Source organism: Thalia democratica, chromosome 5 (genome assembly GCF_965202585.1).
Source record: "Thalia democratica chromosome 5, ktThaDemo2.hap1.1, whole genome shotgun sequence".
Taxonomy (NCBI): Eukaryota; Metazoa; Chordata; class Thaliacea; order Salpida; family Salpidae; genus Thalia; species Thalia democratica.
The window spans coordinates 50542962-50565984 of record NC_139169.1 but is presented as its reverse complement, the minus strand read 5'-3'; the positions used below and the strand labels follow the sequence as shown (position 1 = coordinate 50565984).

Here is a 23023-nt window from a genome sequence, read left to right as displayed (position 1 = left end):
TTTTTTTTATTTCTGAACAACTTTGGATTTTTTTCATTATCTAGTATGAGATCTTTAATGTATTTTCAAATACAATTTATTTTTATAGGTAGCTTTAAACTTTTTCACAAGTTTTCGTTATTTTTTTTCTTATCTGTTGAAATAAAGCTTGTAAACTAATTCAAGTCTTAATGTCTTTTTATATGTTTGTTTTAATTGTAACTGAGGATTTCTTTTATCTTATTGTATAACTGAGTGAAACATTTTTATGCAAAAATTCTTGCATCTATAAGTATTTATGTAAAAGATTAGAACAAAATTTAGCTAAATATATTTTTTTATTTAAACTGGTGCATAAATGATAAAGAAACTAATAAAAACAGAACAGATAAAACGCATGTGCAATGAAAGCAATATGCACAAAGTATCAGAGCATAATAAGTATAAACTCATAGATGTAAAAACAATTCGTACACCATTTTTATACACGAAGTTGAAGAAAGATTCTAACTTTTTTAAATTGAAAATACTTCATAAAATTACTAATATATCACTTAAGCTTCAGAGATAGTTAAATAATTGCTTATAAGTATTATCGTTTTTTGTTAACTATAAATTTATAACAAAAAAAAATTCAGTAAAAGTTTGTTTATACAGTAGAGTGATTAAAAGTCAAATCACACAACTTTTTAAATAACGAATAAAAATTCAAAAAAATGACTTGAAACTTATAAGTACTTGATAGGTTGTTTTAATATAGATAACTGTGTATACAGAATAATAAAAACATACAAATATTACTATTTTATAAGTAGAATTAAATAAAAGTACACTGTTTAAAACAAGTAATTTACTAGAACCGCTGTTATCAATTGAAATTTTTCTAAACCTTTAACTATATTTATCATTATACAATAAAAATGTTTGTAAATGTATATTGAATACGAATGCCAGTAAATAATTATTTATGATATTATCTTAAACCCTGATTATAAGTATACTTGGACAGAAAAAAAAAGATGTATGAAAAGTTTACAATATAAAATTTTCAACAAAACTTACGAATCATAGATCACCAGGTAAAAAAAAGTAAAATTAAAGGGATAGCTAAGAATATTTAATATTTTGAAAGTATAGGTTTCATAACAGTAAAATTTACAATACTATTAAATTTTCTAACTTAGTGTTTTTTGTTTAACTATAGTTGAAACGTACAGCTGCTTACTTTTTTGTTTTCTTTTACACAAAACTAAACAAAAAAGCAAAAAAAAAATTGAGCATTTTATATAGTACAAAGTAAAAATAAATTTTTAAATAAGGATGCTATTTAACATTTAAAGAATTGAAAAAATAATTTTTGCTAGCTTTCCTAATTATACGCAAAGTTATTTTCTTTTCATGCACACATCACGCATATCTAACATTGCTTGTTCTATATTTTTTGCAAATCTTTCAGAGTCCTGAAAAAATATTTTTTATCAAATGAAAAAAAAAAGAAGTTCAATAAGTAATACAAACATAAGTTCTTTCAAATTAACAAAAAGTATATGAAACCAAACTTTTTTTTTGATTTCAGAATACATGTATCTCTCTCCTTTTCATCGGGGTTTTTACTAGTAAAATAATAACAAGAAAACTAATGGTTTATATTTAAATAAACTACAAGTTAAATTCACTAAATATACACTTAAAGCGTAAAAATAATAGAGTATAACTAATTGAAAAAAATTATTATATTACTTAATTTATCTAAACAGTTATAAAAAATAAATAATGTTTTTGTAGAGCTCAAGGTTATACAGGTGAATCCTAATTACTTCCATTTTAATCAGATCAAACTTATTTCACGTTGTTGCATGAGACACTGTACATCGAGTTGTCATATTTTCCGGCAAAATTTGCGATGTTTATTAAGTGCTCACTAACTGTGTAGTCCTCCGGGGCCTGAGGTAGGAACTACCTTTAATTTGGGGAAGTCCCCTTTTTGTGCTAAACGCTTAGCGCGTTTAGCTTTTAAGGTTTTTACTGAATTTACCTTACTCATTAGGTTTAACTTAGTAATTAATAAGTATGTAATAAACTTAATATATACAATTTCTTTAATGAAGTGAGTTTATTGAAAACGTGATGTTAATGTGAAAATTAGGAAGTAGAAATAATAAAGCAGCCAATTTATCAGTAGAATAAAACTGCGAATTTAAATACAACAAGTAAACACCAAATTCTACAAACTAAAATGTCTTAAAAAAGTTCTTAAAGTGTCTGAATGACACAATCTTAAACACAAAATAGGTCTTACTAAAAATACTACTAATAATACAGAGTCTTAATATATATCGTGCTTCATGAACAACGATGGCAAAACTAAGCACAATATAATACGATAATGCAAATAAACATCAAGATCTTATAAAACAAAAATAATAAAAAGTTCTTATAATCAATTTTGTGCCTCTCGCACGGTCTTATGGCTTAACTGAGCCAATACAATACAGTTATACAAATATACATAAAGTTCTTATAAATGACAATCATAACAAAGTTCTTAAATTCAATCAGTGTCTTAAGTTCTTATTATAATTAGTGTGCGTTTTGCACGATCTTATGGCTAACTGAGCCAAAAACAAAATAATTAACAACATATTCGAGCTGTGCGTAGTGCGCGAGCTACAGGCTAATGAGCATTTTCTTATCGTTATCTTGAAATAAGTACACAATTTCGGCTGAATATAGCGCCAACTGGCGGAAAAGTATAAAACAACGAAATCGAGAATCGAATTCGTTACAACTGCACATATTTTTTGCAACATTTATCACTGCTTTTGAAATCTTAAACATTTTGTCTGTTTGTAAAATTTTTGAACTAGCTAGGAATATGTTAAAAATAAAATTGATTTTAATCAACGAGTGACTTGACTAAATCTAGTCCCTGTCATAGGAACAACTAAATTTGTATACAATACAACTCTTGTCATAGTTTGATACTGAGTCCTCACGTTGAAGCTTAGGTAAAACGATTATTCTGGGTTTTGTTGGGAATATGATGTTAAAAAACGGTAGTGTTGTTACTTTCTGCCTTTTTAGTATATGATATTTATTCATAAAAACTGTTGAGTTGATTGAATAAAGTGTCATTACTTTTTGAAATTACTATACAATCATCCATGTATAGTAGGTAATTAATTTTCCATCTCACTTATGATTGTTAGTTATTCTTAGGCAAATGATGATTTATTAGTTTGGTTTTAATAAATTTGAATAAGTAATAAACGCATCTAGATTAAAAAAAACTGTTTTTAGTAATAAATATTTTATCATTTTGCTAAAATGTTACTTCTTTTATGCAATTATTAAAAAGCTTACTATCATCACTACTCAAATTTTTAAAACAAAGGAAAACTATCTATTACAATTTATTTAATGCTGTGCTTTATACAGCTTGATTCAATAGATTCGGGATAACTTGACACTGCAAGTACAACATAAAAATGTTTGTCAGAGTTGTGCCGAATGGGAAACCCATAGCGACTCCAATAATCTAGCTATTCATTATCTGCTGAAGGTTAACTCAACTTCACTTATGGCGTACATAAGAAGACCTGTATACTTAATTTCTTAATAGTTGGCTTTTGTATACTAAATAACATATCTGAATTAAATTGTATATTCTTTTGTGAAGGAACTTTTAAAATACTTTCCTATACCACAAGATAATAAATTTGTTTTTGATTTTACGAACAATTCCAAACAAATATTTTACCACAAATGTTGAAAGTGCGTAAAACTGGTTTCAGAATCATAACAAAAAAATTCGCTAGCCTATGCTGTAGGGAGTTTATTACTGACAATATTGGGCGTAAGTTTATATGGCTTATGTAGCTTGGGCAAACCATATAGTCTTATTGAGCCTCTATGTTTTAATTAATTCACAACTACTTGCGGAAGCTAATCACTGCTAATCAATTCTCTGAACATATCATTTATTTTCTTTCCAAGTGTTGTTAAAACCACTTATAGCCCCAAGCTCTTTAAATTTTAAGTTATTCTAAACTATACTACTTACTAAATTTATATAAGAACTCATGCCTAAACATAATCACTATACCAGAACCTTAACTACGATTAACTATTATAATTCTTCTCTATCTTTTCGCACAACCTCTACTATCTCCTCTTTGGTGTTATATGATCAGGATTAACCAAGCAATAATTATGCGCTAAAGCTGCACTATTTGCTATGAAACTTGTTTCTTAATTCGTATTCCAGAGTTTTGTATTTTAACTTGCTTCTAACTTCTAAATATAAAAAATACTGCCTCTCTAATAACATTTTTTGGTGGAACAGAGAAATTTGCGCAAAAGATTACGCATTGTTTTTTCAGTTCATAGAAGGATAAATTCATTATGTATAGTTTTCCAAGAAACCCAAATTTAAATTTATTTAACTTTATCTTCTTCTTTAATTTAAGTGTTTTGTTTATGTTTTTGTTATCTCTCTAATAAATATTTTATCTCTCACAATGAACTAATTAAAATTTATTTTTGAAAACATTTATAAACCCCTCTATTCACCAATCTTCATGTTATTAGATATTTTCAACTTAAGAAAAATCTTTCTCTTTTTCTGATTGCATTTTAATTTTAGTTTTAATATTTTACCCACAATCCACCTAGAAACCACCATTGCTCAAAAAACTCATTTAATATCAACGTTTTATTTATCGTACAATGAATTAATAAAAGTATATCACTGAGCTCTACTGTTGAGTTATAAAGATCTGCAATTATTGAGCACTTAACTAACATAGTCAAATGTGCGTAATTAAATGACAAACCAATGTTTATTGTTATGCAACAATGAGCAAATAAGTTTTATCATACCAAAATGGTAGCAATCAAGATTCACCTGTATAAGCTAGAGCTCTGTAAGAAAAAAAGAAAAAAACATCGTCGTTTTAAGAATTTGAAACAAAAGCCATTTTTTCCTCTTCATTTTGTTAAATATAATCATGTATACTGCTTATTTAGTTATGCACTGTTATCATTACGCTTTAAGAGTGTATTTTTTTATTAATCTTTCTGTTTATTTAAATTTATACTATTATTTTCCGCATTACTATTTTATTGCTAAAAACTTGATGAAATGAAGGTTTTACTGTGTAAATATAATGGTTTTGAAAACTAAATAAAAGAAAAAATATATACTTAAAGTTTTTATATTTAGTTTAATAATTAAATGATTGTGGAATGGTTATACAATTGCTTTTTCTCATTAAATGCAGTTTATATAATTACGTATTAAGCTCTTCTTGAAATATTTTTATCAGCGGGAACAGTTATAAAAAATTAAAACAAATCTTACAATTAATTATAAATAACAAATTCATTATAATATAATATAAATAACTTATTACATATAACAAAATTAATAACAAAAACAAAATTAACGTTTCAAGATTTTTTTCAAGAAACAAAAATCTATAATTAATCTTAAAATATAACAAACTTTTATACTTTTAAATAGTTGAGCTGTTTTACTAGTAGAAAATTATTAATCTATAATTATATTTTTGTTGATTTAAATTTTTATAAAAATGTTGCTTACTTATTGATGATACTTTTAACAACTAAAAATTTTAGATGTAAAAAGTGGACATAATTTTTTTATGCAAAATTTTATAGAGAAAATCCTTTACAGTTTTACATTAAGTTTAAGATATTATAATCAGCGTTTGATTTGATAAAGGGGCTTACAAAGTTTATTTTCAGTTAGTTACAACTTTGGTGATCTACTGGATCCAGGATCTGGCCGGATAATGCATTTTTATACCTGGATCTTAATTTGAAAATTACTTAGGATTCAGCCGCCTAAGTGAATAATAAAATCAAAAGCGTCAGCAATGTCTTTGCATGATAAACCGTTTGTAGATTGACGACTACAGGTTTTTCGGTTGTGACTGACTGATGAGTCCTAATAAGGACGAAACCGGTCTCAGTCTACCGAAACTTGTGGTCTGATGATCGAATTGGCATGATCAACCCTTTTGTTAAATTTGAGCTTGTCTCACGGCAAACGAAAGTCCGGACTTGTTCTGCAGACTTTCGCCGATTTTGTTGATTTCTTAACTTGAGAACAAACTTTATTAATGATAATGTTGTAATGGTACATCAAATTGTATTTCAAACAGTTTTGTGTTTAAAGGAAAATCCCAGAATGAAATGCATGCAAATACTGATGTAATCTCAATACAGTTTAAGTAAGGAGGAAATAAAGAGTCAAAATTCCTGATGTAATGTTGAATAAAGCTATATAAACCAGACACAGAGAGTGGTAGAGAGAATTCTAGCCACAGCTTGCTGCAGTAAACATGTAATTCCAGTTAGACATTTATATTGTTTTCTTATGTATATAAAGTATTCATTTAGCAATATTATTTAATAAGTGTTTTTTATTTTACTTATAAGTAGTTAAATTTTATTTTATACATTCTATAAGTATAAATCTTTTAGATTTGAATTGTGTTTAAAGGTATTAATAACATTTAAAGTAATTTTTAAAGCATGAAGTATTTTATACTGTACATAGTTCTTTATATTTGCAATTGTTCTTTAACATAAAATATGTCCATTCATTGTCATGCCTAGTTTTATATAGAGTAGCCTTAATATCAATTAATATCAGTATTAGTTAGGTTAATATTATTATTTATTTAAGTAACCTACACCTATGGGTTTACAATGTTTACAGACAGCTTATTTAATTAGTACAGTAACCTCTCGGATCTTTACGCACTCGTGACGTTACGCACTCTCGTTTAGTTACGCATTTCAGAATTCTATAAAATTCAGATAATAAAAACTTTCATTTTTTTAATGTTGCACAAATTAGGTTTAATGTATTTTTTTGAATGCTAAAACACCTCTCTTTATATTTAGACTTTGTAAATTTATGTTCCTTGACTAATTGATAAACATTTAGTTATACCTCAGTATATCAGAAATTTTGTTAACAATAAGAGATTAAATCAAAATTCTGAAATAAACATGACTGTGTTTAATAATAAAAGTATAATAAAATAATAAGAGTTTAAAAAACAAAGAAATAATACAGCAGTTTTGCCCTATATATTAATAAACACCATCTTATAATTGAAATGCTTAAGTATAAATTGAATTTGCTAAGTAGAAAAGAATATAAATGTCATATATAAATAAAGATAATTTCTACTTATTATTAAAATAGTAAAACTATTTCTACTCGTATTATTATTTTATAGAAATTCAAATCCTTTTTTTTAGTATATGTATAGTTTTATCTGTTGTTTTTATATTTATAAATTAAGTAAACAAATAGTTAAAAGTGGGAAAGTGCCCAGTCTGCTTTTAACTAGAACCAATATTAAAAAACAGCTATTATAGTGAGTATATTTGGTACCTCTCGTTTCTTTACGATCTCTCATATCTTTACGCACTTTTTCTGTGGACACAATGTGCGTAAATAAGCGAGAGGTTACTGTAGATACTTTTTTTTATTAGGCAGCTTACTTATTCTTACTAGTAAACTAACAGTTTCAGGAGAAGATTTTTTGCTGGAAACGTGAAACATTATCATATCTTCATGACATATTATATACGAAACTCCGTATCCATCGTCCGCGACCTGATAGTTAAGTTTTTTCTACATATTTTGCTTACTGAATTATTATATATATTTTATTAAAAAATCACAATAGTTTGATATATTAAAAAATTCAAAGTATATGAAAACTTTGACTGGAATTTAACTTTTTTTCATTAAACTTTGATAAGATACAAAATCTAAAAACCTTTAGTTGCAATTAAAAATGTTAATAAAACATCTATTAAATTCAAAAATTACTTAAATAGGTAGAAAAAAAATCCATGCTAAATTCGAAATACAAAATTGTTTTAAAATCAAATTAATTAAAAACGACAAAACTCGACAAAAAATTACAACTTTGTTTTTTAATTGCACAGGTTTTAGGGATAAAAGACATCTAAATTATAGAGAACTTTAATTAAAAGACAGAAAAAAATCACTTTCAATAAAAATTTCAATTTTAACATAAGACTAATATACTACAAAGCTTTGACAAAGACTTTCATATTTAAACTTAATCTTTTGATTTAGTTGATGTTTATAAATATAAGTAATCTAATTAAAAAACAACAAATCAGAATGTTTTTCTTAATCCAAAGTACTGAACTCTTATCAACTTTCATCAGTACCATTACCCATTAAAAAAAATCATCAACATTTTATTCAACAGACAATAAAAAGCAATACAATGTTCAAGATGTAGTCAGTTTTATTTTCAGATTTAATTCAGTTACGATCTCTAATACTTTGATCTCGAAGTGATAATTTTTCTTATTATATGTATACAAGTTGAGAATCTTTTATGGTTTAAATTAGCAATAAATTACAATATCATCGAAAAACTTAATCAAAAAATAAGAGCAAGACTTTATCAATTAGCAAAAATTAAACTGACAAAATAGAATTAATCAAGTTACAAGATCGCACAAATTGTAGAAAACAAACTTTACAACAATCATAAAAAGTCAAGAGATATGTAAACCAGTAAAAAACATAATACCTTTTGAAGTATATCTAACTTATAGCTATTAAAAACAATACAATAAATAGAGAAAATTTACAAAACACTAATAACAATAATAAATCAAAGCAATTTTGTAAAAAAAAATATAACTTAGAGTTACCTTAACTATTAAAAAAAATTGTTTTAACTTTATAATAATAGTTGACTTAAAAAAGTTTTAGCCGTTAAACCTGATAAATATTCAACGTAATAATTAAAATAGGAAGAAATGAAACAAATAACTTTAAATCAACTTTGAGCAAACTGCCAAAAACTATCCGATCATGACATTTTAATGTAAAACAAACACACATTCATTCAATAATCAAAATTATTTGTTTCTTGCAAACTTTCTTTATAATAAAAATAATTTTTGAACAAAATTTTTAATACTTATGAATATAACATTTATAAAACTGATTTTAAGAGAATGTGTAAAACAAAACATCTATTAACACTTAAAAAACAGCTTGAAATAAAATTTAAGTATGTTTTAAAATAAAACTATGAAACAATTTTTAATATAAGTAGATTGCATAAGGTATTAAAAATTAATCATGCTGTAATTAAGATAAAGGTTCGATCATACCTTTTCGACTCAGAGCCAAACCTAGACTTACATGTGCCGTGAGACAAGTCGAAGTGGTATAATCTTAAGAGTTTGTTAACTTAAGCTTGTATTACGGCATAGGTAAGTCCAGGCTTTGGCTCTGATAGAGCTTTGTCAACGTTTTCATTAATGTTGTAACTAATTTGGTATATTACTCAATTAAAAGTAAAGAATTAAGGGAACAATCATACGGTAATAAACTAAACATGCATAGATGCGTGCAAATTAAGGAGTACCATGCAAAAATTGTTCTAAAACATTAAATCACAATATAAGTTACTTAGAAAACTATTTATAAACAACTAATATAACTCAATTATTAAATTGAAGTATTAAAAAAGTATTTAAGTTTTCAGAAATAAAACAAATATATTAAATTTTATAGGTAACAATTATTAACCAACGACTAACACTAACGAAAACAAGTGTAAACTTCGTACTATAAACGCGTTCTTTAGAGAAATAGTATGGTATTAAAAAAGTAACATTTGATGAAAAATATTAAATTTACCATAGTCACAAAATACTATTCAGTTTTTACAATATTGACTTAATTATGTAAAAAATTACACTATTAATACTAAGAACAGCTACAGAAAACAACATTGTCAACAAAGTTATAAAATTAAAAGTCAAGAATCTAAAGACATTTGCATACTCCACACTGCAATAGAGATGCACATTTTTGCAGATTTTCGACCTTTTCAAGCATATAATATTTAAATAAAGTGCAACAGCACAACATGCAGGAAGTAAAAAGTTTTGAAATTTTGGTAACTTCATAGCGCCTTAAGAAAGACGTCAAATAACATACCGGACCAAATCCTCCTCCAGCAGAAAATAGTTTAGGATGTTTGTTGAGATCTACAATAAAAGCTTGTTGTAAAGGAGTTTGAGATGTTGAAAGTCTCCACGGAGCTTGAAGAACCTAGAAATGAACCAATCACATTTGTATAGCGGTAACTTTTAAAAACTTTCAGGGTTGCCACAATACATTTACGGTGACACTTAACAATGATTTTAAAACAAAAATAGTAAATAACTTAAATTCAAAACTTCTAATAACAGCTAGTAGCGTGACTACATTTTAGTTTATGGTTATTTTAGATAATCTTATGGTTATAATTTATGCTAGCTATTATCTATTTGAACTAAATAGTGAAATTTAAAGTACTTTCTATAGCAAAAGAACTTACTAATTTTTAGATATTTATCACTAATTATTTTTTATAAGCTTATGTTGAATAGATTGACGGTCTCTTTTTTAGCTTAAAACATTTAGTTCAAGTTACTTTTGATAGTTTCTGCAGATAAACTAACTCTTAGTCACAACCTTTAAATGGATTATTTTATTTTTAGCATACTTATGCATATGTTAAAAAAGACCAACCAACTGAATCAAGAATCAACAGGATATTTCTAATCTACAGGATGAACACCAGTTCTCATATGATCCTTCCTTCTTAATAAATATGCATCTTTTTTCATTAAAATTAATAATAAGATAAATACAAAAATAAAATTTACTCAAACAGTCAGGTTCAAAACAATAATTTTGAATAAGCTAATATCCACAATAGGGTTTGTGAATACAAATATCCACAAAATACTTGTTTTAAAAATTGTAAGTTAACAAAAAAGCTTTGACAAGAAACAACTAATAGCTACAAACATTAGAAAAACAAACCAAAAAAATAACAACAAAAGCCAACAACAGTACATAACAATGAAATCATAAGTTTAGTAAAAATCAAATCACCATAAAAATAGTACCCTTTACCCAGGCAAAATGTTACAATAAAATATTTTTGCTCACCGGACCAAATCCGCCTCCAATGCCTGAAGCATTTTTAAACTTGTGATCGTTTGGAAGAGAGCGAACCACACCAGCTTGATCCACTGGTGTTTGGGAAGTAGAGAGCCTCCAAGGAGTTTGCAGCACCTTTGCACACATTATAATAAAAATATTCTAAACATTAGTCAATAAACTAACTAGTCTTAAAACTTGTTTGTTGATAAACATAAAATTTTTCGCATACACAACTGCCGTTGTTTCTTTTAAGCACAGCCTTTTGTTAATTATGAAAATAAGACTGAGCTTTTAAAGAATGTTTGTGACCTAAAGCGCAAAAATATTGATTTTAGGTTAACTTGGTAAGTGATAAAAAGAGCACCAGCCTATAGCAGATGGTAATAACCCTACTTCTAGGCTGTTATTAAGAGAATCTATGGCCGTTGTGTATGCTTTGAAAAAAGATGGATGCTTAAATAAAAGAAGTGAATTTATATCGTCTAGTCCACATATTAAAAGCTCCTCTTAAAGTATTTAAATTTTTCATAGTCACTTAATTGTAGTTTTGTGAATTTAGTTATTTGTTAAGATCGAAGATTAATTTTTGCACTGAAAATTTGTACTCTACAAAATTTCATAATTTCGTCACAATGTTTTTGTATAACTTTTAAATTTAGGAAAGTGCAATTCATTTAGAACCTACAACTGTTGATTAAAAACAATTGTTTTGTTTTTATAAAACATATATTCTGTTCTTTTTATATTTAAATTTTCGAAAAAAATTAAATATTGATTAAGTTTATAAGGTGGTTAGCTGTCAAATTTGCACGAAGATAAAATTGAACGAGGGGACAAATTTGCACGGAGACAATTTAGCATAAAATTATTTATTTTATATTCATATTAAATTATTTTTTTACTATCACTCTTACCCTCAACCCTCGGTCGGTAACTTAATTATTTTTTCTTACTATCACTGTTACCCCTACCCCTTACCCTCGTTCAGTAGCTTTTTATTTTTTCATTTTTTAATCATTTTCTTTTAAAAAAAATATATTGTAGTAGTTATTTCTTTATTTTTACTATCACTGTTACCCCTAACCCTTACCCTCGGTCAGTAACTTTTTTTTTGTTTTTTATCAATTTATTTTTCTGTTTTTTTTTACTCTCGTGCAAAAATTGTTAGTCGTGCAAAATTGTCTTCATGCAATTTTGTCTTCGTCTAAAAGTATCTTCGTGCAATTTAGTCCCCTCGTGCAGTTTTGACCCGTTTCCATGTAAGGTATACTCAATTCACAATTTTTTAGTCTATCTTGTACTTCTTTGTACCTTTAAAATTAACTTAGTACACATTATTAATGTGAGTAATAGTTTCAAATAAACAAATATTTATGAAAACATTGATCATGCTTTTTATTAAACTGTGTTTATTTTAAAATGCTGGTTTAGGGTTATATATATATTTTTAACAACAAAAAATTCTGCTAAACCCAAAAGACAAGCTACACTAACTGAAATGTTTTCAAATGCATCTAGTTCTAAATAAATCTCAATTGAAATAATCTTTGTTTTCATCAATATTGCTTTTTTATCCAGTTTTATAATTTATGTTTCAATAACTGGGTATATAAGTGTCAATTGTAATGCTCTTTATTTTATATAGTATCCTTTTTTTACGCTTTTTACATTTATGACTCAATTTTGGTATGTAAACATTAACTTCACTGTTCATTATTTTATTATCTTTATCTAAATTTTCTACAACTTTCTAAGTGTTTTTATTCATATATTATAATCATAGGAGATACAAATTTAAATTGCACTGTTCGGTATTTTATTTAAATAAATGAACTTTAACATGTTTGTTTAAGATAATCGATTTGATATACAGGTCGTAAGTTTATAACTTATTTTCTAGTTCCTTTAAATTGAAATTATTCTAGTTTAATACAGTAAACTTAATTTTTTAAATAATGCTTTTGAATTAATAATTTAAGTTTTTATTTTTAATTTCAAACCAAATAAAAATAGCTTTTAAACACTGCTTTTTTTTGGTTCAAAAGTGCGTACTATACCTGCAGTTCGTACCTAGTTGGAAGGTTACTGTATTATTAAACGCTCGAAGTGCTTGACTGGAAAGCGAAAAACAGGTAAGTCTGATAATATCCTACCCATAAGCAGTAATCAAACTCTTTTGATAAGCAACGATAGTACTATACACACTCAAAAAAAAAATACAGTAGTACCCCACACCAGACCAGGAGGACTAAAATGACTTTTGATAGCATTAGAAGTAATAAAAAACATTTTAATTTTTTTTTCAATATGTAGATGTTCTGAATTTTAATTTCACAATAAAGTAATTATGCAAAGAGATGGTTATGAGGTTAAGTCCAGGAACAACTTGTTTTATATTAAAAAATACAATTACAGTCACCTATCGCGAATCTACGCACTCATTTGTTTACGCACTTTCGTTTATTTACGCATTTTAGAGTTCTCAAAAATAAAAAAATAATTTGAAAATAATTATTACTGTAAATTTATTGTATGTATGAATTAACAATTTATTTATTATATTCTATAAATTTCTAAATTCAAAATTTAAAAATAAAGAAGAAGATAAAACTACTTTTACGATACATTATTACTATTATTTAACCTTTGTTTCATTTTATTGCAACATGTACTAATACAATTTTTGAAATAGAAAACAACAAAGCTTAAAGTGTATAATGTATAGATGAAACAAAGTTAAAAAAACTAAATTAACCAACAAAAGGTAACAAAAGCACTTTACCAAAAAGTCTTATAACCACACAGAGATATTAGATTACTTAAATTTAAAAAACTTGTATGGTTCAGGGTTTCCAAATGTTTTTGGCTAATTTTCTCCGGGTTTTCAAAATCTCTTCCAAGTTTTTTAAATTACACGTTTTAGGGTCTATTTTTAGTTTAAAATAAAGTTTAAGGAAAAAAAACTGTGTTAAATTGTATAACGAAATTGAAAAGATATCTTAAAGCTTCTTTAAATATATTTTTTAATGAAAAAAACTTTTGATGATGACAACTTTTTTTAATTATACAATAATTTTTTTGTGTCAAATCGAAATTTTACTACTTAACATGTAAAATTTATTTAAAATTCCAGGTTTTTTGGCAACCCTGATGGTTTTATCATAGTCTAAATCTAAACTATGAACCATATTTATTTTTATATTAACCATATAACCATCAAACCTAAATAAATGATACTTATTACAGCTACTTCAAAAAAAAATAGGCACAACTAATGACTTATAATTCATACTAGTACTAAAAAGTTAAGACTTATTATAGCTGCTTTAAACACATTGGGCATAAAACATTGAATCAGATATTTTTATTTGGCTCTGCTGTTATTTTGATCTTGCTCATAAGTTTTCTCTTAATCTAAACTCTATTAAGGGCATTGGGGGGTCCACCTTGATTTTAACAAGTTTATCTTATTTTATAGAGTTTTATCTCAGCTGTCAAATATTTCTAAACGTTTGAAAAATTTCAAAGTATTTTTTTGAGATATGAGCGATCAAAGTCGGTGACCTCAATAGGTTCCTAATGGAAGGCGCAAACTTAAAAGACGAAAAAAGACCATTTCACTAAAAATTTATCTCCTCCTTCATTTTTAAGCAATCTTCTTCAAATTTTCACAGAAAGTGTAATACTAAATTTTAAAAATATTGAACGCAGGACTTTTTTTTAATTTTAGAAAATATTTTTTTTTAAATATTTTTTAAATTCCAACATTCAAAGTCTTTTAAACTATAAAATGAACTTTTCCTGAAATTTTGAGGTCTCTAGCTCAAAAAATGAAGGGAAGAAGATACATTTTAGAAGATTTTTAGCATTTTTTAAAATTTAGGAGAAAATTGACCTCGAAAAGTTTGCAGTCCATATATTTGTATCGGAAACTTTTTATAAAAATTACAATATTTAAAAGTTAAATTATTTTTTTTATTCTATAAAAACTGGCTTGTAGTTTGTACTTAAAGCTTTCATATAAGATCCAATGTTATTTTTAGTAAAAAAAATGTCGGACCCATCTTCCTATACCCTTAAGTTGCATCAGTTAGTAATAGGTTCTTGTTGACTGGCTTTACAAGACAATAAGAACAATGAAAACAAAAGTAAAAAATTAGTTAAATGAATTAAAGGAATAGTTTTAATGATAATCTAACAATTACTAATTAAATATTTGTAATATTTTTTAGTGTAAAAATAGCAAAATTTACAATTTTTATTGAACAAAGTTGTTAAAAAACTAAAATTTAAAAAAAATCTAGTCTTTTTACTGTTTTTGTACAAAATTCCAGGTTTTGAGGCCACCCTAAAACAATATTTTTTAAGAAAATAAAAAAGACAAGATCAGCTTCTTGAAATACTAACAAAAAACCTACATTGGTCGACAAGAAGTTAAACATTTATGTAAAACATTTCAAGTTAAATTGTATGATACACGTTTAAGAAAAAAAATTGCAAAACTTTTTTGAAAACTTATTTAAAGATATATTATGATATATCAAACAATAAACAATTGTGTTTTTTAAGCTTGTTAAACGTTTAACTAAACATAGATAAATATTTAGCTATAAATAATTCTTATAACAAATAACTAATTTACTTCGTTTAACTATATTTTAATCGTTTTACACTAACATGTAGTGCAAAACACAAGTAAAATATTTTAAAACTAAAGAAAAATATTCATTTCAGTAGATTTTATTTAAAATTAACATTTTATAACAATGCAATGATAAAAAACTAAATAAGTATTTATATTAACTAAGAAAAAATAACTTTTAAATTGGTCAAAAATACATAGCTAGCACAGCATTATTTTAAGTTAAAGAAATACTGCTATGGAAAATTAATTATTATACACTAGGTGACTTTTTTTGAATTTCCATGATTTATTCTTATAACTCATGATTTTAAAAACACAAGGCTTATTTTTTTGATGTAAATTTAAACTTAACAGTAAAGAGGTGGTTTCAAAGATTTAAATTATTTAAAAGATATTGTAGAGCTACCTTATGTTTTTCATTCCATTACAACCTGCATTTTTAGTCAAGTTTTTATTCTTTGTCAATACAAAAAATTGTTTTAAAGCTTTCATTGATATAAAGTATTTCTACCTAGTTGTGATTTTTAGATATCTTTAAAGTTTCTGTTTTTTACATTACGATTTTTTTCTTTTAAAAACAAACTTTCGATGAATTTCAAGAAGCTAGTAGTAACATTGTCAGCTTAAATTGTAGGTAAAATTCATTAAAACATCATTAAAAATTGTTTTTTAAATGCACATTAAGATTTTTTATTTATTATAGGATAAAATTGTTGATAGCAAAATAAAACTATAAAATAGTTATAATAAATACAAATTTTCACAGTACTTTTCGTTTGATAAACTAACACAATATTGTAACATAACTATCAGTCATAATTTTAAATTCTTAGCAACAGTTTAAGTTTTTGTGCTGTAGTATCTTTTGTTTCTGCATGTAAGTAGTTTATATTTTGATTTGTATTTTACTTAGATTATAACTTTTATCTAATCATTAATAAATAATGAACTTTACCACTTTTCCATCAACAACAGCATCCGAAACAACCTACGACCGGTTTCGTCCTTACTAGTACTCATCATGAAGTCATAGTCATGAAGAACTGCTGTTGAGTTCTAACCAAGGAGGTTTAAGTGCAAATTACCGTTTGTTGGCATATAAATTTAAAAATAAAGGCGGAAATAAATATTGTTTAAAACTGATCTAAAGCGCGTTGACTTAAATATTACAATAAGCTAACAATGTCTTAGACGTTAGGCTGTGAACGATCTGGCTGCATCAACTTTTTGATTATTTTTAACCGGTCATTAAAACAGTTGGACTTAAAAACATAAATTATTAATTTATTTTCTATTCAAGTTAATTGTAAATGCTTTATTTAATTATAATGCCCAAATGTTTTTTCTAATTGGTTTACTTACGATGCAATGAATATGCATTTAAATATATGATGGTTTCGAATACAATATTGTAACGTAATTACTAGTCGAAATTTTAAAAACTTAAAACCATTTCAAACAGTTTTAAATAAAAATATCGACAAATACATTACATTTTTATTGAAGTAAAAAAACTTTCAAACCACACTTTTCAACTACTACTGTGTTTAACTAAGCTAAAGAATAAAAATATAAACGGGTAGCTGTCTAATTTGCACGAGGGGATAAAATTGCACTAAGACATTTTTGTACGGGTTGATTTTTTTTACTATCACTGTTACCCCTAACCCTTTCCCTCGGTTTGTAGCTTTTTTTTTCTTTTTAATTAATTAATTTTTATTTATTCATTTTTTTTTAAAACAATTTTTATTATTTGTTGTTTTATTTTTACTTTTACTATCATTGTTATCCCTAATCATTATTCTCAGTCAAGAACTTTTTTTTTCTTTTTTATTAATTTATTATTTAGTATTTTTTTTCTGTTTTTTATATATTTTTTTTTGTACTCTCGTGCAAAAATGATCCTCCGTGCAAAATAGACCCTTGGTGCAAAATTGTTTTCGTGCAATTTTGTGCCTTCGTGCAATTTTGACCAGTTCACAATTTTATTTATTAAAGCTTGATAATAGATACATCATAATGTGTTTAAATAAAAATGTGAAACATGTACTGTCTAGATAAAAATTTGGCAAAATTAAAGAAGACTTTTTAAGAATAAGTAAATAGAAGCTTAAGGTGTTAAAAGGATATTACAATAAAGTATATACATACAAGTTTCAAAATTATATAAACGTAAATAATAATTGTAAAAAAGCTATAAAAACGTTTAAAGTAAAGCACAATTATCGGAATTTAGTTTATGTACTAATTTAAAACGAATAAAGCTATAGAGTTTAAGAACTAAGATTTCACAACAACTACACTAAAATATATTTAAGCAATTTTAAAAAATAAAAATAAAGTAAATCAAATAAAAATATTAAAATAAAAAATAACTATAAGAGTTTATTCAAGTAAGTTTTGCTAACAAACTTTAGTTTACAATGGTTAGACTTATAGGTTTAAAAAAAAGAGATTCTAAAACACTAAATAATATATGTTACTTCCTTTGTTTAATATTGTAAATTTTTTGTTATTATAATGTTTGGAGCATTCCGGGTAGTTTAGTGAGTGATCTTCAATTGCCGAAGGACTTTTGGTAGGTTTATTACCTCTATTGGCCATCCAGTTTCTGAGGGATTTTGATACACGCTGATCCTTCTCAGATGGAATCTCTGAGAAGTTCTCCCGATGTATACACTGTTACAGTGACATTTAAATTGATAGTTAACATTATTTTTTCAGGATCGGGAGTAACATCTTTAAATATTATATTGAAAGGTTTTTTAGTGAAGTAACTAATTCGAAGATTAACTGCTCTAGATGTACTATTTATTGTTTATGTTGTACTTAATTTTTTTCCAGCAACTTAGCTTCTTTAACTAAATAGGGAAGTCTTAGGTACATTGTACACTTTTTTGGCTCTTGTCAGTCGTTTTCTTGATAATATCCGTTGGGTAACCTAATGTTCTTTTTGTTTAAACCTAAAAGCTTATAACCATTGTAAACAAAAGTTTGTTTTCAAAACTTACTTGTATAAACTCTTATAGTTATTTATCATTTTTCGATTTAATTAATTTTCAATATTTTTATTCAGTTTACTTTATATATTTTTTCAAATCGCTTAAGTTTATTTTAGTGTAGTTGTTCTGAAATCTTAATTCTTTAACTCTATACATGGTTGCCACTGGTCAAGTTGAGACAAATTTCCTGACTTTTTACAAAAATTTTCCTGACTTTTCTAAATCAAACTCTTAAATTAAATTTATTCTAAAATACATAATCTAACACTTGAAACTATATAAAGCTTTCAATCTAATTTTAATACAGGTTAAAAACAACAGTTTTTCGCTGAATTGTATCATCAAACTTCCACTATACCACTTAAACCATCTGTGTATGATTGATGTTAGTAATAAACAGCTCTATCAGCAAAATACTTATATTATTACCTTATAAACAGAGCTTGTCTGAAAAAAGACACAATTTTTTAGCATTGCCTAGCATAAATGTATCTAAATAAACGAAACGACATATAAGGATATTTTACAATTAAAACCTAAAATCAATAAGGAACTTTTAGAACTCTAACAATAAAACAATAACGAACTTTTACAGTTAAAACATCAAAACAATAAAGAACTTAACAAAATACTGTTTTTTTAAATGTATGTACTAAAATTTATTTTCTCGTTTTTTTATTAGCACTTCAACCTCTTCATCAAATGAAGATATGGTTTACTTCATCTGAACAGCATTCCGCTTCATTTTCTTGGCAGTTAAAATCATTTGCCTCATTTTATTTAAATCGCTTTCATCTGCACCCCCTACACTTGTTGAAGAGAATCTTTTCTCTAAATCAAGCCACAACTTATGGGCTTCATTTCTTTTCTTTTGGCACTCATTTATTTTTACATTCATTTATAAAATATTTACTCTTATCATTTAGTATAAAATTTGTAAGAAATAAGTATACTGTTATTTACTTTAAAAACTTAAGTTACTCTACAAAAATACAAACAATAAGTAAACTTAATCTTGGCATATACCTCTCTTATAACTTAATTTATAAACTTAAACAACTTTGAAAAAATTATAAAGAGGTAAAGTATACACATTAAATTGTTACATAAAATACTAAACTAGCTGCTTAGTTGTAAAGAACTCAATTATTTACTTAAACAAAAAACACTTTGATTCTAAAATTATGCTAGATAAACTTTTGTGTATATATCACAGTTTACTATGGAAGTGTCCTTGCTACAGATCATCAATACTAAAAAGCTTACAAAATCTGCTTGTTCAATATGTTAATAATTTTTTTTTGCAGTTTTGTAAAGGATATTTTACTAATTTATACCAGATGAAAGCATTGGAAATAAAATTAAATATTTTTATAAATTTCTAGGAAAATTTTGGATTTTTTTTCTGATTTTAAAGGACTTTTAATTAATTTTTACCATTTGAAGGCTTTGGAAAACAATAAATTTTGTAAATTTTAACTGACAAAATCTGACTTTTTTTTTAATTTATCAAATTTCCTGACTTTTGTCATTTTTTTTAATTTTTCCTGACTTTTCCTGATTTCCTGACCGAGTGGCAACCCTGTCTATAGCTTTATACCTTTTAAATAGGTACATTAACTAAATTCCGATAATTGTGCTTTACTTTAAACGTTTTCATAGCCTTTTTACTATTATTATTTACGTTTATATAATTTTGAAACTTGTATGTATATACTTTATTGTAATATATTTTTAACATCTTAAGTTTCTATTTACTTAAATATGCTTGAAGGTCTTTTTTACTTAATTTTACTAAATTCTTATCTAGACAGTATTTATTTCACATTTTTTATTTAAACTAATTATGAAGTATCTATTACCAATCTTTAATAAATATTAATATTATGTTCTATACCTTTATTAAACACAATAGTAGTTGAAGGGCGTGGTTTGATTTCAAGTCATAAAAAACAAGCATTTGTACTGACAAATACTAACATTTTATTTAAATTGCACTTGAATTAAAAATAAACATTGAAAAAGTGTTAAAACATTTATATAATGATAAAAAACTGCAAAATAATACCAAATTGAAAAAGCATTCCTACATAAAATATGGCCTTAAACTAGCAGTATTAGAATTTCTCAAAAATTTGCTAACTTTTCTTAATTTATTATAACACTAGTAATAATAACTATAGATCCAATAAAAAGCTTTCATTAAACCAAATCGTATCTTAGTTTTTTAGATTTATTTTAACTTCAAGTTAGATAATTTACAATAATTAGCTTAGCTGTATCTATGGATTTGTATCTAGAAGTATTTGACAATTTAAACATTTTATATAAAACTATCATACTACCTTTTTTATTTTAATGATTTAGCATAAACCATAATGGTAAAATAAACTTTTTTCTATAAAATGCATAAGTAAGAATATATGTAACCTTTTGCAAGAAGGGAGATTCAATTTTTTTGTACTTAGACACTACATATAAGCAAAACAGATGTCGATCGATTCCATGTCCAGTCATTGCCAATTTGTACATCATAGTATGTCGGTTTGCTGCCATGCGAAGAAGTGATAAACGTTCCTCTCCCTATCAAAAACTAATAAGGATGAACCACAAAAACACTAAAGAATTTGAAATATGTCTTATCTTTGACATCTTTATATACTAGGTGGTTGATTTAAACCACTGTTACTAAAACGAACGTAATTACTAAAATTAATCAATTGAAGGTAATTTTTAAATGCCACTGTTTTAAGTTATAATCTTATAACTTTTAATAACATATGTAAAAAAAATTGTTGTTAGTAAAAAATTTACAAATAAAATAATTACAAACATTCGCATTATCATCGTTCATAGATTTAGCGAAAGCAGCCATTTCATTGGTGCAGCTTCTCACTGTTTCTGTCCTTCCTTCCCTGAATAATCTTGTCATTGATGCTTCGTAAGTCAGTGAAAAGTGTCCTTTATCCTTTATCAAAGTATTTATTGCAGGCTTAGAGTTAAAAATATTTTTAACATAATTTAAATGTAGGACGAAAAATACCCTCTTCGTTATTTTACAGAAAACATCTAAAAGTTTTTAGGTTCAAAAGTAAACTGCATTCCTTAATTGTAAAATAAACATAATTCTATAATAAAAACAAACTTTTACAGCACTTTTTATTTATTTAACCGGCATACGTTTCTGTGTGCCGAGCGAGGTAACACGCAGAAACACATGTCAGTTCAATAAATAAGAGGTACTGTAAAAGTTTTTTTATTATATATTTTAGTGAACTTGCTTCGCATGGATCTTTTATAACAAACGTTAGCTTGGTATTTTGAATATTTATAATAATTATACTAACTTTAAATAGTGTAAGTAGTTTTAAACTAACCCTTAAATGTGCTACTTGCAAAGCAGCTTGTATAAAGGCATCTGGGGACATTTTAAATTTTTTTACTAGTCCCTTACCGAAATGCTTGAATGGAAATACGTGCAAGTGAACATCATTAGCAAGATTCGATGCTGTTGTGAGTGATGATTCTATCACTTGTTGACACTACAGTGTTAAAACTTATTGATGTATTTTAAGTTGTTAAATATTACTTTAGTAGTTTATCGTACCACATCAAAAAAATCAATAACTTGAAGTATTTAAAAGAATAATAGTTGCTTTATTTTATAGTAATTTATGTCCCCTAATATTAAAAGTAATCAAAAAGTTGTTTAGAAAAAATACAATACAAGTTTATTAACCTCCTCGTTTAATTCAAAATTTAATCTTGTAGGTGGAAAAGGATGCAAATGAAAACGGGGAGTGCCTTTACAGTTACCATCTTGGTCGAATGGCTCGTTTAGAAACTCGGCACCTAGAACATGTTCCACAAGGTAGCTCATTATAGGAGCATCTGCCCAAGAGTGTTCAGCGTTTACACCAAATCTTCCGTTTCCATATATTACCACATTGAATGATTTGTCGAACCACCTATATTTTTCAAAAGACACATTTGACAAAAAATTTTTGCTATACCAAAAACTGCAAATTAACTTTCTTCGCAGACCTAAACTATTTATTTTCTTTGTTTATATTCATAAGAAAAGATACGTATTATGAGTATTTACTTAAAAACAGGCGTACTTCCATAAACAAAAATCATTTTAGAAACAGTTTAATTATTGATCTAATTAAGACTTAATTTCTTTATTTAACATGGACTTTATAATTTTAGTACATTTAAAACTACTAAAATACCTAAAATATTCTAACAATTTTTTTTTCTGAAAAAATAACTTTAGTTTGTGGTCTAAAAATGGTGCAAAACTACATCAATCAAGTGAATTAATGAGATTTTTATTCAATCCTATGATGT

The 23023-nt window shown here is 25.9% G+C and overlaps 1 protein-coding gene across 3 annotated transcripts in view; it reads right to left on the bottom strand.

Annotated features, from left to right (window-relative positions):
• Window positions 1-645: 645 nt before the first annotated feature.
• Window positions 646-23023, bottom strand: part of LOC145835445 (carnitine O-palmitoyltransferase 1, liver isoform-like) — a 42661-nt gene continuing 20283 nt past the window's right edge. The window contains exons 11-18 of one of the 3 annotated variants that reach the window (XM_082943037.1): window positions 22410-22638; window positions 22048-22212; window positions 21504-21638; window positions 21101-21253; window positions 11030-11155; window positions 10028-10141; window positions 7547-7639; window positions 646-1439 (exon numbers count right to left, since the gene is read on the bottom strand). In XM_082943037.1, the coding sequence (XP_082799163.1) occupies window positions 1365-1439; window positions 7547-7639; window positions 10028-10141; window positions 11030-11155; window positions 21101-21253; window positions 21504-21638; window positions 22048-22212; window positions 22410-22638 (1090 nt within the window). In that variant the 3' untranslated portion in view covers window positions 646-1364. The remainder of the gene's footprint in view (window positions 1440-7546; window positions 7640-10027; window positions 10142-11029; window positions 11156-21100; window positions 21254-21503; window positions 21639-22047; window positions 22213-22409; window positions 22639-23023) is intronic. The other 2 variants (XM_082943039.1, XM_082943038.1) reach the window with 2 other exon arrangements.